The following is a 19677-nucleotide window of genomic DNA, read 5'->3' on the forward strand; positions in this document are numbered from 1 at the left end:
TATAGTCTACTTATATATTGTTTTTGTTAACATATGAATTTTGATTTATTCTCTCATATTTTTGTATTTTTTTAATAATATTTTTTTATAAGATGACAAATGATTGTTGTTATTTGAGAGGTTAGCCTAACTGATATATTAAGTAGGATAATAATAATAATGGTTAACATAATTTTTTTTTTAAATTATGAACCTTCTTACTGCACAACTCATAATTTCACCAAATAGTTTATAATTTATACCTATAAAAGATGTTCTCTAACATTTTAATTTTGCTAGGAATAGCCCTTTTTCCATATGCTGCTGATCATTATCATCAATTTCCCTTTTGCTTTATTACAAAAAGAGTCTTTTGTTTCATACTTTTCATTGTCTTCCTTGCATGTGACTGCGTTTCATCTTTCTTTACACTTTTATTAGTCAGAATCCGGTCTTCAAATATTTGGGAGACTGCACCCTCCTATGATGTTGATTTCTTTTGGCAGTTATCTATAAGTTTGTAAAAAGAGTCTTTACATTTATATAATTAGATATTGTATCTTTCAATATAAATAAAGATGAAGAGAGAACATTAAAAAAATGGGTAATAGAATAAGATTAGTATCTTTGACTTTTGACTCGCTCAATCACATAGTTATATTAGCATTTTTTTTAGATCACATGTATGATATATTCAAAGAAACAATTCCGTTTGAGTCAAATAAAAACATAATACAAATTAATAAATATTTAACTTTCAGACCACTGATTAAACTAAAATAATTATGTTCTACACTATAGACTCGAAAAATCATCATTAGTTATTTCTAGAAAATTATATTTTAAACATACATATGAATAAATCAAATTGAAGATTCAAGTCAAAAGAAAAAATAAAATAAAATCAAGAAATTAAAGTTCAAAAAGTCGCTTAAGTATGAGAGAAGAGATTTTAAGTGTACATTCATGATTCATATCCACACTGAAATACATGTTTCTAACTACTCCTTTCAAGAATTTATTTTGCAATTTATATGCTTTGTTGATTTACACTATTTTTTTTTGGGATAAACGATTTACCCTATATACTTTGTTAATAGTTTTTTTTTTATATTGAATCTCTTTCCGTATAATAACACCCTAAAGTTCTCAACAAAAACTGACCACTCCATGATAGTAAAAGCTGTATTCAATCCCAATTATTAGAAGAACGAATTTAACTGCTAAAGATTGTTTAACTTAATATAAACATGGTAACATAGTACATTTAAATAAATTATAAATGAGTCCATTTATGTGCGCACGCATAAATCTAAATCTGATTTTCTCACAGTAAGATAAATATTTTAACGATTAAGAAACATCCACAAAACATTAATCTTAACAGTAAATGCAGTACAAACTAAGTCAAAATCACATTCAATCTAGACATTAGTAAGTCCCGTCTTTTGAGTTTCATCTATAACATTAATAACTCCATAAAACTCAACCATCATAGTCATCTGAACTTAAAGAAACACAAAGAAAACATCAATAAATTCTCTCATACTCCGACGAAAAATACCTCCATAAGTAGCAAGACCATGATATCCTAATAGCCCCATAGTGTGTTAATTTTAACTCAGCCTGGTGAAGGAAACTCTCATCTATCTAACAAGAAGATGACGAAAATTTTTATCACTACGAGTATTAATACCAAAAAACTTAATCACGTTAAAATTTTGAAATTCAACATATCATTCTTCATTGAAGCTTACACGATCATGTAGATTTGCAAAAAAAATCATTATTTAATATATATTATCTTTTATTTGTATTATTTTTATTTTATGTGATTTTATTTATGAAAATAAAATAATAAAATAATTTATTTATTTATATTATATTCAAGTTATGTTGTAATAAAAAAATATTAATTATAAACCATCAATTATTAAAAACTCACAATTTAATTGTACCTCAAATATTAACAGTTATTTTCTTTTCAATATATGTGCGAAGTTCTCCTCATTAATTAGTTTTTTCACTATATTTTACTGTTTTTTTCCTTTTTTAAATTCATGCCATTCTAAAATTTATATTATTAATAATAGGAAAGGAAACAAGTTAGGTATACTAAACTGGAAAATCTTATTATATATTGTTGTAGGTTTTATATTGTCTTAATTTATAGATTTTAAAAATTTAAATTAAAAATGAAAATAATTAAATATAGTGATCGAATTTAATAATATTATCTTAAAAAATTATTGTCTGAATAAATATCCTTTAAAAAAAATTAATTGTCTCCAACATTTAGTCTTGAAATAAATAAAAAAATTGTATACTTTAAATATAAATATAACAATATATTGATTATATTAAATGTCATAAATCTTTGAATTTTAATTTTAAAAGAAAGTAATACATTATTTAAACTATGATGATTTTTGTATGTATCATAGGTGAAAAGTTTAATTTTTTTTCTATTTCATACTTAAATTTTTTTATCTTATAAAAACAACTTGTTTAAAGATAAGATGATATTATAATCATGATTTTACCTTTTAACGAAAATCAAATAATTTAAATTTAATTGAGAAATAGCAACGTCTAACCGTTTATGACAACTACTTTTGACTTAATGGCATCTCAAAAGATTGCAATGGCTACCTCTACCCATCCATCCATCTATATCAGTTTTTTTCAATTCTTTCCCTTTTACTAGTTCTACTTCTCCAATATGTAAAAGAAAAACAATATTATATTTATCTTTTATTTACAAATTTTAAAGTGTGAGATAGTATTGTTTATAATTTTATCAATTATATTTTTTATTTAATATTTATCCAAATTACACATATATTATTATGATGCAGAAATGGAAAAAAAAACATAAAATAAAAAATATATTATAAGAAAAATTTAAAATAAAATAAAATAATTTTTTATAAATAAGTATAATTTATTTATATATCGATTTTATTAATATGATTTTTGTTTAGTTTCATAAGTAAGATATTAAGTTATATAATAATGTTTAATATAAAAAGTTTTTATTAAAAAATAAATAAATAAATAGAACGGCTGATTACAGATGTATGTCTCACAAAATTCTAATAAAATATAATATTTTTTTAAAATTTTAAATTTTAAATTTAAATATTAAATTTTAAACTCTAAACTTTAATCACATGTGGCATGATTAAATTAAGAAGAGAGAAAGTATTTTTCTTAAAGTTATGTATGCATTGAAAATTAAACACATAAACATGCAAGTAATTCTTATTAGCCAAGCCTTTAAGATAGATCACACTATCTTACGAAATAGAAATAACACCATAAAATTGTTATTTATAATTTAAATAATACTCAATAGGTTTTTATTCTCAATAAACTAAAAATGTATATTTATTTTAGTCTTTAAAAATTTTAATAATCTCTTTAAAAATTTGTTAATTTAAGTTATAAAATAAATTAATTTTATTTTTAATTTCTATAAAATATATTTTTTCAATCTTTTAAAAATTTAAATCATTAATTTTCTCTAACATCTATTATTAAGGAGTAGATAAAGAACACATATTTTATAAATTTTAATTTTTTAGAAATATTATCATGTACTTAAATTATGTATATTACTTAAAATGATCTTTTGACTTTTCATTCAATACACACAAAAATTACATATAAAATTAAAAAATTAAAAACATAAAAGTATTTAACAAAAATTAAAATAAAAGAAATAAGAAAACGCTCAGGAGTAACATATTTAAGCCTCCTATAATGATGCCCACTTTTCACAGCTGCATTAATCTGAAAAAAGCAATATCTATTATCATCAGATTCATCCTTTATTTTTTATTTTTTTAATAAAACCAATATGAAGCTATATTTTGGCCAAGTTTGATTACTTTGTAGTTTATGAATTGTTCTGAAAACTGTGGTATAATAGTTTACAAATGGACATGAGAAGTAAAAATATTATGAAAACTTTTTTAGAACGTGAGGTATAAGATTTAGTTTCAAATAATAGATAAAAATAATTTTCATTTCTTTGATTTATTTATTTTTTCTCTTATATATACTTGTTAAAAAATTATCCAGAACAACTTTTTTTTTTAAATGTCGAGCAAAATAGAATACTTCAACCTATGACATTAATAAACTGTGGTAAAGCTTGATATCAACATCAGAAGATCTAAACGCATTTTTTTATATTAAAATATGACAGTAAAACATTGCGTTCCATGTTGAATATTTCCTCCAAAAGATTTTGTTTTGAAAGGTCTTCATTAAAATTGGAACACAAAATCATAAGTAAACAGGATAACCCCTGTTACTGTTTTGCAGTCTCATAAAAGTATATATAAAAATACTCACTACTATTACAACAAAATCATTCAATAACATGAAATAAAAAAATAATTATTTATTTATATTAATTAAATTAAAAACTACTTTAAAAAAATTTAAATTAATTTTTTAATTATTAAATAATTTTTAAATTGTTATAACCAAAGTTTTAACTATTAATTATTTAGATTCTAAATTTAGTAAAAAAAGTTTGTACTTAATTTAAAAATTATTTAACAATAATATAAATTAATTTTAAAATAAAATTTTTAAATTTTTTAAAATACTAGTTAATAAAATAATTAATTATTTTAGATTTCTATAATTAATTTTTATTTAATGTTTTTTTAGTGATTGATGCAGCACACTATTTTTCACGTTCCAAAATTTTCACTAATCCTACTTTTTGTTAGGAGAAGAGAAAAAGAAAGTAAAAAAAATATTAGTTATTTAATTTAGAAAAATTATAAAAATACAAAACTCACTTTATTAATTACCTATTTCTAACTATTTTTTCTTTATTTAATAGCAAATATAAATTATATTTTTTAAAGATATTTTTTCTGCATTTTGCACCGACCACAGTAGCCATACCTATCTGTCCCACCTTCATAATACAAATCATATCTCTCTGTCCATTCCCCAAAATGACGTGAAAAGGTGAAAAATACCATTGCTTACATTAATGTAAGAGCACTGAACTATCGACATAAAAAATCACTTTATAGAAACAATTTTTTAACTGAAAAAAATATTGTTGATAGTTTATTTTTCTCATAATCCTTTATTATATAATTTTATTATTAAAAAATGATCTCTCACTATCAAGTTATGAAAATGTAATTTTGCTTTATTAATAAAGTCATACTGGTATATTTATTTGGCTGCTTCAGATTTGGGTCCAGAAGTGTCCATGCATGGCCATATTTTAAGGACGGTCCCTTACAATGAGTTTGCCATCTGGAAGAGAGAACCATTATTCATGGAATGAGACAAATTCTACACGTGAAATTGTTTTCTCTCAAACCTTAATTACTTAGTATTAAACATATAACAATGGATTATGATGTCTGGTGCTTCAGTGGCAGAGTGCATTCACTCGCAAAAAACTCCCACTATATTCAAATGGAATGTTGGAACTCAATTCAGTTCTTGGAATCATTAAGAAATTCAATTTCAGAAATAAATCTTATATTCGATATTTATTATTGATTTTTTCAAATCAACTATCATATTCTAGAAGAGATTGATTAAACTATATATTATTCTTCCAAATGAAAATATACGAAAACTATAAATTACGTCATTTATTAATTCTAATACCTGTAATTTTATAAAAAAAATTTAGAATAGACAGTTTTTTAAACAAAATTATTTATATGAAGAAGTCTTTTTGTTATATGATTTTTTTTAAAACACTGTCTATTTTAATAAAAAAAATGAAATTACACTATATTGGTTAAAAAATAGTGTTTGTGATATATGAATCTCATGTATCATTCTCCTTTCATGTTATGTTGTCTTTCCATGTACGTTCTTCTGTTTTTTTATTCACTTTTTATTAGCATCGCTTTTCTGGCATCCTAATGGGTCACAAACTTTTACTTTGAAAATCTGTTTTTTTTTTCTTTTATTGTCGAAATTATTTTGGTAGTACAAGAGTATGGGACCAGTAGACCCAAAGAACAGAAGTATTTGATCAAAGAAGGTAGCACAAGAACAAGATAACCCAATCAAAATGTCCTTCACAGACGAATCTGAACTCAGAAAAAATAACCATTAACATTTCAAACTTTTTGCTCTCTCCTCCGAAGGCCAGATTCTCTTTTCTTCGACAATATATAACAAGGAAATCACCATTTTCTTTCATAAATTTCGTTTTTTTTACAGTTCAAAGCCGCTATCTCTGTTAATAATTATAATTATTTTCTTACATTGTTATTTTTCTACTCTTTTTACTTCTTCATTATTACACCTTTCTTCTTTAATCATCTCAGTTTTATTATTATTAACAGCATATCTCTCTCCTCTTCAGGTAATAGTAACTTTTATCCCTCTATTTATTATTGTCCTGCTGCTTATTTTAGAACAACTCAGTTCTTCTTCACATTCATTTATTTTTTTGTTTCCATTTTTCATTATTTTTTCTTCTTCTACTTTTATTTGTTTAGCTTTCTATCATTTAAAAGTCATATCAGTACATTTTTTAAATCTTTAATGAAATATTAAATTTCAATTTTACCCCCCAAATTAATAATATTTATATTAGAATACTTAAAAATTATTTATAGAGAATGAATATCAAAGTATTTTAATAAATTATGTGAATAATTAAACGATTTATTAAATCTTTATTCCAGTTTAAAATGGAGTACACATGGATTATTCCAGTTTAATCGACGCTTAAGTTGTTTAATTAAAATATGGGATTCGATCTCCAATGTAGAGATAGAGTGGGAGCTGAAGATTGTTAGAGTTGTATTACGTTTATTGTGTTTTAAGTATAATTGTTTTGAAGAAGAAGACCCAAATATTGTGTAATAAATAAGATTAAAATGGAAAAGAATAGTTTTTTTAACTGGCCTGTGAGATAATGATTTGAGTTTCTGGAGTGCATGGTAATGGAAAGCAGAAGCAGCTCAACCACAGTTCCTACTAGTCTTCTCTCTCTCCTTTGAAATCAGAAGACACAATAAATCGTCAAACGCGTTGTTTGCTTAACGAGGAGAGTTTGTCGGTTCCCACAGTATTAAATTATTGGGAACTGCCAAAGAATTCTTAATCAAACAAAAACGCTACCTTACCCTTACCTTGTCGTGTGTGTCCCTTCTAGTAGCAATGCTACATCTCTTCTCTCTGCCCCTTCCCTTTCCTTCCCTTCCCTTCCCTGCATGCCTTCTTTGATTGAACCAGTCTTGGTCCACGCCCGCCACGCCACCCCACCCACTTCATAATTTCAATTTCCCCTCTTTCACTCATTCTTTTCTCCCTTACCAATCACTCCACCTTTTCTTTTATTTTTATTTTCACCACACCAAATCTATGCATACAAACCCGCAAACCAAACAAACCCTATTCAAATCCAACGCAAGAAGAAACAGATGAAGCAGTGGATACACGTGGCGCTGGCCGCATCCGCCGTGGGATGCGTCTCCACCCTTATCTTGGTCTTTCTCTGGCGTTGGTGTCACAAAAAAAACGGCACGAATTTCGTTGAACCGGCTAGTTTGACCAGGGTGGAGAGTGTGCAGGGAGGGATTTCTGTTTCCAGGCTTCATCCGCAACCTTTTCAGTTGGATCAGGGGAGCAAGAACAGCAACAAGGGTAATTACAATTACTATATTTTTCGCGGTGGTGGGGTGTCGGGGAAGAAAAGCTTCTTCAACTGGGGTGATCACCCGTCCATGGCCGCTGATGCTGTTGAAAATGGATGGTCACGATTTGCCTTCACGGGGTACAAGAGTTACACGCCGTCTCCTTCGAAAAGATCGTCACTTTTGGGAGCGTGTGCTGCACCGGGAGGAAGTGATTTTGGGAGAGAATCAGAGGCCGAGATAAGCTGGGAAGTGTCACGTGGATCTGCTGAGTTTATGCAGAAGGTGAGGTTGAATCCTGGTATAAAAAAATCTCAGCAAAGCAACAACAATCATGCTTCTCTGGACGTTGCTTCTATCATTAGAGGGGCTTTGCCTCTGCCTGGGCCTCCTCTGGGGAATTGTGCGTTCCCACAAGAAGCATATTTTGAGATTACCATTTTGTACTCACGTGGTGACGAGTGTGAATCTGTTGGAAAGAGTGGGGAAGGCGAGAAAACCAAGCTTTTGGTTCAAGGGAACTCCAATGGTAAAGGAAATTCTGAAGCTTTGGTTCATGTTATCAGTGGGAATGGAAGTAATAAAATCAACAATGTTGAAGGAGAGGGTGGGAAGGGTGAATCTTTGATGTTCTCGTTGGGGTTAACAGCAGGGGGTTCTGTTCCTTTGAGAGTTCCCGGTAGCTATCCTGGAAGCATTGGCTTCAACTCCAACGGTTCTCTCTATCTTGATGGTAACTATTATTAACTCATAAATCATTTCCCGAGGATTAGATTACTGATTCACATTCATTTATTTGCTACCATTTGACCAAATTAGGTAAAGTTGTAGTTTGTAACAGCTATGTCTTTTTTCGTTTTGTTCTTTTGTTTTATCTATTGGTCTTAAAACAGAGAGCAGAAAACAATACATATATACTCAGGGTGTCTTAAAAAACTATTTGTAGTTTTCAGAATGTGATAATTAAACAAGGTTGTTTACACAACTGATGGAGGGTGCAGGCGATAGAGTTGCAAGAACAAAATGATCTGTTTTTGTTTTTTAGTTTTGAAAAAAAAAAATTATTTTAAAAACAAATAAAAGTTAATAACTTTTGGATGAGGAATTGATTGTCTTAAGATTTTTAGAAAAGAATTATTAGAACAAAGAAAACTGTGAAGGGTATCAAAGATGTTCTTACTTACAAATGGCAATTTTATTGTTTTGTATCTTGGGAGACATCTAAGTATGAATATTGGTTACAGGAATGAAACTTGTAAGCGAATCGGAGAAGGCAGAGTGGGTGGGAACTGATAAAGTGATTGGTTGTGGATTTGATCCAAGGCAGAAGAAGGTTTTCTTCACAGTAGACTCTGATCTAATGCATGTAATTCACTGCCAGACAGAGGAGTTTGGCACACCACTTTTTCCAATCATGGCTGCAAATATAGACATTATGGTGTTAGTTAATTTTGGACAGAGTGCATTCAAATATGCACCTGCCAATGCCCAGAGAACACCAAATCCATGCTTCATAGCCCCACTTGTAAATTCCCCTGCTGCTACCTTGGGCTATGATGACAGCAAGGAGCTATTCTCAATGGGAAGGATCGATTCTCAGTGGCTCAATCGCTCCACAACCAAAGGAAGTCACAATAATAATAATAACCATAATAATAATGGAACATTGGATTTCGACGAGGAGTCTGAGGCTGATCTATTTGAAATCGTCTTAGATGGTTCTGGAAAATGTCCATATCCAGCATCATAGATTACAGCAAAGAGTGCACATTGGTAACATCATTGTTCCTTGCTTGTCCTCATGGGACATGGCTTTGCTGCACATGCATGGGTTGTTTGGAAGAATGTTTGATGTATGCATGATGTATCTCACCATCTCAATGGGATCTTGGGCATCGGTTAGTGCTATACAAATATAGAGAACACACAGAAAGAGATTCATACACATGAGACACTACTTTATCTATCATCACCAATTGCGGAGGCTTAACATTGACTAACTAGTCAAATACACTTTGTCTTTCGTTTTCCACTTCTTTTCAAGTGCCCAGACATTTCATTTTTTTCATTAGGGAGACAACATACCCTCTGTAAATATTGTATTCTCATATAATAAAAAATATATATGTCCAGCCTTCAATTGTCTCTGAAAACTATCAGTATTTTGAGTCGTCACGTCAATGGTTATTAAAATCAGCATCGAGAATTAAAATGGAAGTGAATGGGTATGACTCAATTCACCAAATTTTATACCATCAATAATTTTATATAAAGAAAAAAAATTTCAATCAGACTCTAATTAAAAATTATGTCTGGTACAATTTATTTTCTCTCCAATACTCTTTATAGAAATTTGATTTCATATGATTTTTAATTCTAATTTTTTAGTTTCGGTGTCCTTAAAACACTGATTAACATTTGCTATTTTGTATTCTAAAAAAACAAGTGAAGAAGACTCATAGCTGAATCTTAATAATTGAACTTTTCAAAACACTGTCATTTCAAACAAACAAGCAAAAATGAATATAGAATATTAAATTAGTAGTTTTGCATAAAGAAGGATTTAAGATTCCTTTTCCCTTCCTCTTTTTATTCTCTCGTTCTTCTGCTGATAGAAATGAGGTATTATATTCACAGATAATAGTGGCTATGACTTTCATTTGGTAAAACATTGAAGGAGAAGCCGAGGAAGCATGAGCATAGCTAAAGGTAAAGGATATTCATAATTATAGCAAAAGGTATTGTTACTCAAACATATATTCTTCCCTTAGTGCTATTGTAATAATATATATGTTTGGTAAAAATAGTGTAACTTTGAATCCAAAACTAATAATTACAGTTTGAGGGAATCAAATTAAAACACATAAAATAGAGTTTTAAAATACTCATGAACAATCCAGTATAAACATGCTAATGCAAAAAATAAAACAGAAGTAGCGTACTTGTAATATTTCGCGTGAGAAAACCAATACCTTTTATGGGGAATTGATTCCTTCACGATTGATTATTCAATCGTTGAAATTTATTTATTCGGTCATTAGTTGCCATTTTACTTTTCAAAACATTTGGAGGGTATTTTCAAGAAAGAAAATTCCTTTATTAGTTTATTTCTTTTTTTTTTTGGTAAGATTTGAACTTCCATAACACAATTGAAAATGAAACACGTGGAACAGTTTGAAGGACAAATTTTATTTTGTTAAACCAACCAGAAAATTAAATTTAATTAATCTCTTATTTTATTTTTAAATAAAAGTTTAACAACAATCATTTGTCATCACATGAAAAAACATATTATTTAAAAAAAAGAAAAATAAAAATAAAAATATGGAAGGACTACACCAAGATCCATATGTTAACAAAAACTATAGATAGGTAGACTATACTTATTCATAAACAATTATACGAACAAACTAGATGGTAGCCTATTATACCAATGAAAAGATTCTTTATGAATAAATCTTAAATTAACCAACTTATCAGCACACGCATCTCTTTTCCTTTTCGAAAAATATGAGTAAGCTTAAACCTGATTTTCCCACAGTAATTAATACAAGTATTTCATCGATTACGAAGCATCCAAGGAACATTAGTAAACGCATCACAAACCAAAGCAGAATCATATTCTAGTCAGACATTAATAAGCTCCATCTTTTGAGCTTACTCCATAGCATGTATAACCTCATATAACTCAGCAACCAAAGCAGTTTGAACTTCAAGAAACGCGGAGAAAACTCTAATAAATTTTCTCATACTCCCATGGAAAATACCTCCACAAATAGCAAGACCAAGATATCCTCTAGCAACTCTATTAATATTAATTTTAACCCAATTTTATAAAGAAAACTTTGATCTCATAAAAAGAGGACGAAGAACTTTATCCATAAAAGAATTAATATTCAACGATATTTCTAAGGACTGTATGTGGTTGGTTCTTTAGTTTTGTTGTTAGATTTATGGTTTGACTTTGATGGCTACTTAAGAAGAATTTCATAAATTCTACTTTTGCCTTTCATGGTTGGCAACTGGGCATTTATTAACCTACACATTAAGCAGGATCAATGTACCAAACAAAAAAAATCAACACAATTATAAAACTAACAGAAAATCACGTGTCAAACTGTCAACCCTTAGTTTAAATTCGTCAATGGTCAGAATAAAGTTTTATCCTTTCTCAGTGGTCAGAAACAGAATATAATAAAATAAAACCACTTACTAATTTTTTATTTCTACTATCAAAACCACTTACCTAATTGATGCTTGTCCCACCATAACAATTTTAACCGTTGAATGGCTTCTCTTCTCTTTCCATTTTTTCTTCAAGAAATAAATAAAAGAAGTGATCTTTTTTAATGTTTAATTTGCACCGTTATTTGCATATCTACGAGGTTATAGGTTTTTTCAGAGGGTAGAAATTCCTGTTAATGATGTTCTTAAGGTATGCGTGTGCAGTGTAATGCACATTAGAGGGTTCAAAACTTCTGTTGCCTTATTACTCTGTATATCGTTAAATTATATAATTAAATACATTTGAAAGTAAAATATATTTTGAAGCATATATCTAAAAATATATGTAAACAATGTACGTTGATAATTACGTCGACACGACTTATCTAAATGATTGCTAAAATTATCTTTAACTAAATATATTTAGTTATAAATATTTTTTGTTGGAGATAATTCTATTTAAGTCGAATAGGACCATTAACATTATTCAATTCTCAGTGTCTCCCTCCTAATATTTAACTGAGTTGCATTCTCATGATCCAAACACAAGACTATTAAATTAGAACAATGTGCTAGTAGGTAATACGAAAAGGAATCATTAAATAGGATGTGGGATCCACAATTTTTTTTGTAAGGTTTAATAAATTTCGATAAGTAAAGGAAATATGTTCAAAACAGTATGAGGTATTTCTAATATTTTCCTTAGCATGATAAATAAGTACTTATTTTTTCATAAATGTATAAACATGTCCTGTGAGATTATATTAATATATATATATATATATAACTTATGTTTAGATTAAATTAGATGCATTTTTAAAATCACATTCAATGTTTATTCTAATTCAATAAATTATGTGATTTTAATTTTGTATACATGGTAGGAGTTGTTGGATGGTGTCATTTATGAGAAATATCAACCATACGAGCATTTAAGGTCCTTTCATTTTCTATATCTGTGAACAAAACCTCTTTTGTTTTTAAGCAATAATAGGTTTTTTCCTATTAGGTAGATGGGATGGGAATGTTTGTATTGTTGGACCACTAGGCCTTCATACATAGAAAGTATAAAAGTAGGATTATCCGATTTTTTTTTTTTGAAAAAAAGGTGAAAATTAAACGTGCTTAATCCAAGAGAAACCAATATTTGTGAAAATAATTCGTAATCCAATTTATTAACTTTATTTACTTTCGGACTAAGAGAAATTAGTAAAACAAAGTCTTAAAAAATCACACCCAAAATAATCACTACAAGAAAATAAAATCAATTTTAAAAATAAAAAATAATTAGTTCTTATATTAACTAAATTAGAGACTATTTTAAAAATTAAAAAGAAAAATAATTTTTAAATTAGTTTCTAAATTGGTATCTAACTAGCTACTAAGAGTTTTGTTACCAAATTTAGAATTTAAATAATTGATAGTTAAAACTTTGGTAGCTAATTAGATACCAATTTAAAAATTATTTAACAATAATAAAAACTAATTTAGAAACCCAAAAATATTTTAATCTCTAAAATTATATCTAATTTAATTAATATAATAATTAATTATTTTTTATCTCTAAAATTAATTTATATTTGATGATTTTCTTATTTACTAGTAAATGTAGAATGAAAGAAAAAAATCAATTGTTTCTATTACACTTTGGTTATGAATTAAGTAATACTTTCATAAATATATTTAATACTTCTTATTTTATTTTTTTTAGCAAAGAATTAATAAAATTAAATTAAATACTTCTTATGAAAGTTGTCTATTCTTATTTCTTTTTATGTTTAAAAGTATCTAAGTGATGTTTTTGCAACGAGGAATCTTTAAGTGAAACTAAATTTAAAATCCATATATGACTTACAGATTTTTATAGTATTTTCTATTAGTTTATTATCTATTATGTTTTATTATGTTTTTGACTCATGTAGTAGTGAATTTAGACTTTAAGATGAGTAATGCAGATTTAAGACCATCATAAAAGACTTAAGTGTTATGATTCATAATATATATAAATATAAAAGATTGATTATATAATTATAACTTTCCAATTATCAATTATACATTATTAAAAAAATTGTCACGCAAAAACAAAAGTAAATTAGAACATCTCATTAGTTATTTTCGTTAAAAAAATGTATTTTAAATATTTTATTTATAAATAGTTAAATATGTTATTGTTAGAATAGGAGTAGTTACAGAAATTATATTAAGTATATAGACAAAATCAACTAGATAAATTATGAAGTGTAACATAAAATATAATTTTATATAGGTTTAAATGTGTGCTTTAAAATTGAGGATATTTTTTCAATTAAAAAAAATATTTGTTTAGTTCCTCAAATTTGTAAAATGTTATTTAATTCCTCTAACTTGTTTTAAAGAGGTTTGAGAAGACATCGATAAAAAGAGAGATTGGGTAGAAATGAAATTGCGAGGTAAAAAAAACTTTCAAAAAAATTATATTATTTATTTTAATCACAAATAATATAGTAATGCGCCAATTTAAAAGAATAAAAAATATTTAAATATTTAACAAACATTTAAAAAAATATTTCATTCAATCAAATTAACATGAAAAATTGAATAAATTACTATTTATCACATCAGGAACATAACTGACATAGTTTAACCTCAGAAAAACAAAACAAAATAAAAATCAAAAGAAATAAATCCTCCATGCCATTAGGAAATACATACAAAACCTAACTTCTGTCAAAAATCTGTAAAAATAGCATGTTTTCTAATTTATTTATTTACAATTTAGTATCACTCTCAACTAATTTCAAACATGTTATTATTGACTTTTGAAAGGTAAAATTGAGCTTTTAAACATTTGTCAACTTAAAAAAATTACGTAAGACATTCGTGTCATCTTCTATGGTCAACTTTTGTTTCTTAATAAAAAAACTCAAAATGTAGTAAATATTCATCTCGTGTATTTTAAAACAAGATAGTGGTGTATAATCTAAACATATTTCAAAAGAATAAAACATAATTTTCTCTTAAAAAAATATGTAAAATTTCAAATGAAAAAGCACAGTTTAAGAAAAACAGAAAAATATAAATTGAAGAAAATGGGAGCATATAAAAATATTAAGGGTGGAAAAAAATCCGGGTCGAGCAAAGTCAGCCAAAGTCATTTTAGGCAAAAGTCGTGCACAAGTCATTTTAGGCAAAAGTCGAGCAGAGTCGGTGCAAAAAAAGTCGAGTCGAGTTGACCCAGGGCAAAGTTGAGTTGAGTCAACCCGGGCCCAAGTCGAGCTGAGTGCACCAAAGTCCAACTCGGCACGATGCCATGTCGAGCCAAGTTGACCCGAACCCATGTCGAGCCAAGTCAATCTCGAGCCGAGTCGACCTGAACCCATGTAGACCAGAGTCAGCACCATACCATTTTGAGCCTTGTAGCCAATGTTGAGTCGATTCGATTCGGGTCGATGTCGAGCTAAGTCGGTTCATGCTGATGTAGAGTCAAGTCGGTCCGAGTCGATGTCGCGCCGAGTCAGCCCGAATTGATGTCAAACTGAGTGAGTCCGTGACAATGTCAAGCCAAGTCGTTCCAGGCCGATGTCCAGTAGAGTCAGTATGGGCCGATGTCGAGTCAAGTCAGTCCAGACGATGTAGAGCCGAGTCTGCCCGGGCCGACATTGATCTAAATTGGTTCAGGCCGATCCGAGTCGATGTCGAGTAAAGTCAGTTTGTCCCGATGTCGAGTAAAGTCAGTTTGTCCCGACGTCGAACCGAGTCGGCCCCAGACCATAGGGGTGGTCATGAATTGGATTTTTCAAAATGTAATCTAGATCCAATCTAAATTCAAATAAATGGATTGGATTTAAAATCCATAACATTTTAACTAGATCAAATTTATTTGAATTTTTTTAAAATCCATTTAAATTGGTTAAATCTAGATAAAATCCACTTTGTCAATTACATTAAATTCATTTTGACATGGACACATTCTAACTTAGCTCAAATTGGGCCTAAGCCGACTCAACCTGGACGCAGACCAACTCCGCTCGACATCGCTCTAGCCCGGACCCGAAAGACTCAGCTCGACATGGGCTTGGACTGGCTCGACTAGACATTGGCCTGGGCCAACTCGCCTCGATATCGGCCCCGACTGACTTGAGTCGACTCAATATCGGCCACTAAGCTAGACTTGGCCCAGGGTTGTCTCGGCTAGACTTTGGCCCAGAACGACATGGCTCGACTTTGGTCCATACTGACTCGAGTCGAGCAGGTCCAAGCCGATGTCGAGCCGAGCGGGCCAATGACAATATTGAGACAAGCGGGCTCGAGCACAAACTACTTGACATAGGGTCGAGCTCATACGACTTGACATTGGCCTGGGCCCAGACGACTTGACATTGGCCCAGGCCCAGACAACTTGACATCGGCCTGGGCCGGACGACTCATCATCGTCCTGGGCCAAGACAAATCGACATTGATCCGGGCCCACTCAACTCGACATTGGCCAGAGCCCGCTCAACTCGACCTTGTCTCGGCCCGGATGGCTCGACATCACCACAAGCTCGAACGGTTCGACCTCGTTTTGAGCCTGCTCGACTTGACAACGGCTTGGGCCCAAGTCGAATCAAGTTGACAACCCTGGGCCAAGTCGAGCTGAGTGGCCGATGTTGAGTCGACCCTAGTTTGTCGGGTCAATATCGAGCCGATTTGGCCCAGGCCAATGTCTAGCCAAGCCGGTCCAGATCCATGTCGAGCTGAGTCTTTCGGGTCCGATATCGAGTCGGACGAGCCCGAGCCGATATCCAGACAACCGAGTCAGGGCGATGTCGAGCCGAGCAGGTTCGGGCCAATGTCAAGCGAGCCAAGGCCGATATTGAAACGAGCGGGTGCGGGATCAGACTACTTAACATATGCCTTAGCCCACATGACTCAACATCAGCACGAGCCCGCTCAACTCAACATCGGTCAGGCCCTTTCGGCTTGACATCGGACTGAGCTCGCTCGCCTCAAAATCGGCCCAGGCCCGCTCGACTCGACATCAATCATGGACTGCTCGGCTCGATATCGGCCTAGGCCCAAGTCGAATCGAGTCGGTATTGGCCAAAGTCGAGCAAAGTCTACTCTGGGCCAAGTCGAGCTAAGGGGTCGATATCGAGCCGAATTAGCCAGGCTAATGTCTAGTCGAGTCGGTCAGGACCACGTCGAGCTGAGTCTATCGGGTCCAATAACGAGTAAGGCGGGCCCAAGCTGATTTTCAGACAACCGAGTCAGGGCGATGTCGAGCCGATGTCAAGCGAGCCAAGGCCGAAATTGAGACGAGCGAGCCCGGGATCAGACTACTCAACATAGGCTTTGGCCCGGACAACTCAACATCGGCCCGACCCAGACGACTCTACATCGGTCTGAGCCCTCTCGGCTCCACATCGGCCCGGGCCCGAATGGTTTGACCTCGTCCCGGCCACGCTCTACACGACAACGCCCAGGCTCAACATCGACCCGATCCTGCTCGACTCTACATCGGCCAGGACGACTCGACATCGACCTGTGCACGGACGACTTGACATCGGCCTGGGCACGAACGACTAGACATCGGTCTGAACCCGCTTTGCTTGACCTTATCCCGGGCCCGATTGACTCGACATCGACTCGGGCCCGCTCAACTCGACATCGGCCTGGGCACGTACGACTAGACATAGGCCTGAGCCCGCTCGGCTTGACCTCATCCCGGGCTTGCTCGACTCGACATTGCACTGGACCGCTTAACTCAACATTAGCTCGGGTCCACTCGACTCGACATCAGCCCGGGCCCAAGCGACTCAACATTTCTTGGGCCCACTCGTCTCAACCTCGTCCCGGGCTTGGCACGAGATTGCCCGAGCTCGCTCGACACGACATCGGCCCGGGCCTGCTCGACTCTACATTGGCCCAGGCCTAATTCGCCCGGCCCAGACGACTCGACATCGGCTTGGGCCTGAACAACTCAACATTGGCCTGGGCCCGCTCAGCTCGACATTGGCACAGGCCTAGTTGGCCCGACCCGGACAAATTGACATCGGCTCAGGCCCGAATGACTTGACATCGGCCCTTGCCCGGACGACTCGACATCGAACTGGGCCCGCTGAATTCCACATCGACCCAGGCTCGCTCGTCTCGACATTTGCCCAAGCTCGTTCGACTTGACATCGACTCGAACCTGCTTGGCTCGACATTTGCCCAAGCTCGTCCAGGTCCGCTCGACTCGATAGACTCAACTCAACATGGGCTTGGACCGGCTCGACTAGACATTGGTCTGGGCCAACTTGGCTTAATATCGACCCCGACTGACTCGGGTCGACTCAATATCGGCCACTCAGCTCGGCTTGGCCCAGGGTTGACTCGACTTGACTCATCTCGTCGTGGACTTGGGCCGACTTTGCTCAACTTGGGCCTGGATTGTCTTGGTTCAACCTGGATCAGGCCAAGTCAAAATCCAACCCAAAATGCAATTTGGATAATCCAAAAATGTATCTAATCTATATGTAATCCATATCAAAAAATATGAATTTGGATTTGAGATAAATCCATTTAAATGGATTAAAACTAATATGGATTGGGTTCTGTAATTTGGATTTTTTTCCCATCCTTACCAAACCATGTTGATGCAAGTCGACCCAAGACCATGTCGAGTTGAGTCAAATGAGGCCCATCTCAAGCTTAGACGGGTCATGCCCATGTCAAGTCGAGTGATCTCGGATCCATGTCGAACTGAGTCACACTGGATCAAGGTTGAGTCAATACCGAGCCCATGTAGATCAAAGTTGACTCATACCAAGGTCGAGCCCAGTAGGCCAAAGTCCATGTCGAGCTAAGTCGACTAGGATTCAAATCGAGATGGAATTAATCTAATTGATAAAATGAATTTAATGTAGATTTAATCTATTTTAAATATATTTGAAAAAAACCAAATTAGTTTGATCCAGTTAAAATAGATATGAATTTTAAATCTAATCCATTTTATTGGATCTAGATTGGATTTTTAAAAATGAAATTTATGACCACCCCTAAAAATATAGTTTAATTATTAAAAATTAAACAATCCTTAGCTGAGACTATTCTCATTACTATGCCTAATCTTAAGATCTACCACTGCCAAATGGGCAAAGGGCAAGTAGTTCTCATTCCCCAACCCAAAAATAAGATAATTTACATTTTTTTACAATATTAAGATTAAAACTATGCATATTACCCAAATTTCTAACCACTGGACCGACTCTAATAGTTTTCTCTATTCTATAAATATAAATTACGAGCTTTAAAACAACACACACAGAAAATAATAATAATAATAATAATATAATAATAGAGCAGAACTAATCGCAGAAACGTCGAAGCTTTCTGCAGCAAATCCCATCAAAATATATCTTAAGAAAATATAAGCAGCCATCAATAGAGCTCCAGAATAGGCTACTATGTCCTCGTTGCTGGAAACTTTAACTTGAGGAAAAGTAAAAGGTAGATTTAGCTGCAAGATAAAGTCCAAGTATTGGGGAATAGCTAATAGAACTTTTGAACCCTTATGGTCGAAGCATTTGCTTCAAAACTTGAAGCTTTGTAAGATATACCCAATGGCCCTTGTTATATAACCAATCAACTAATAGAAGACTAAACATATAGAAGTTTCGTGGGGCTCTAAGGAACAACCTATTAGTTCTTACTATCCTAGAATAGTTTCTGTATGTAACAAGTTGGATGCAGAATACTTGTATGCCCCAAGTCGCTTTAATTACAGTCACTAGCCTGCCCCAGTTTGTGACTTCTTTGGATGTTGCTTAAAATTGCAATCTCAAGAGTTGGTTTAGTCTCACATTTACTAGTAATATTGTCA

The 19677-nt window shown here is 32.3% G+C and overlaps 1 protein-coding gene across 1 annotated transcript; it reads left to right on the top strand.

Annotated features, from left to right (window-relative positions):
• The first annotated feature begins 6764 nt into the window (after nt 1-6764).
• LOC137820946 (uncharacterized) lies at nt 6765-9768 on the top strand. The gene is made up of 2 exons (XM_068625297.1): nt 6765-8361; nt 8873-9768. Exons 1-2 carry the CDS (start codon nt 7416-7418, stop codon nt 9376-9378), a joined length of 1452 nt encoding a protein of 483 aa, XP_068481398.1. The 5' UTR covers nt 6765-7415; the 3' UTR covers nt 9379-9768.
• The last annotated feature ends 9909 nt before the right edge of the window (nt 9769-19677 follow it).

The sequence above is a fragment of the Phaseolus vulgaris genome, chromosome 9 (assembly GCF_000499845.2).
Source record: "Phaseolus vulgaris cultivar G19833 chromosome 9, P. vulgaris v2.0, whole genome shotgun sequence".
Classification (NCBI taxonomy): Eukaryota; Viridiplantae; Streptophyta; class Magnoliopsida; order Fabales; family Fabaceae; genus Phaseolus; species Phaseolus vulgaris.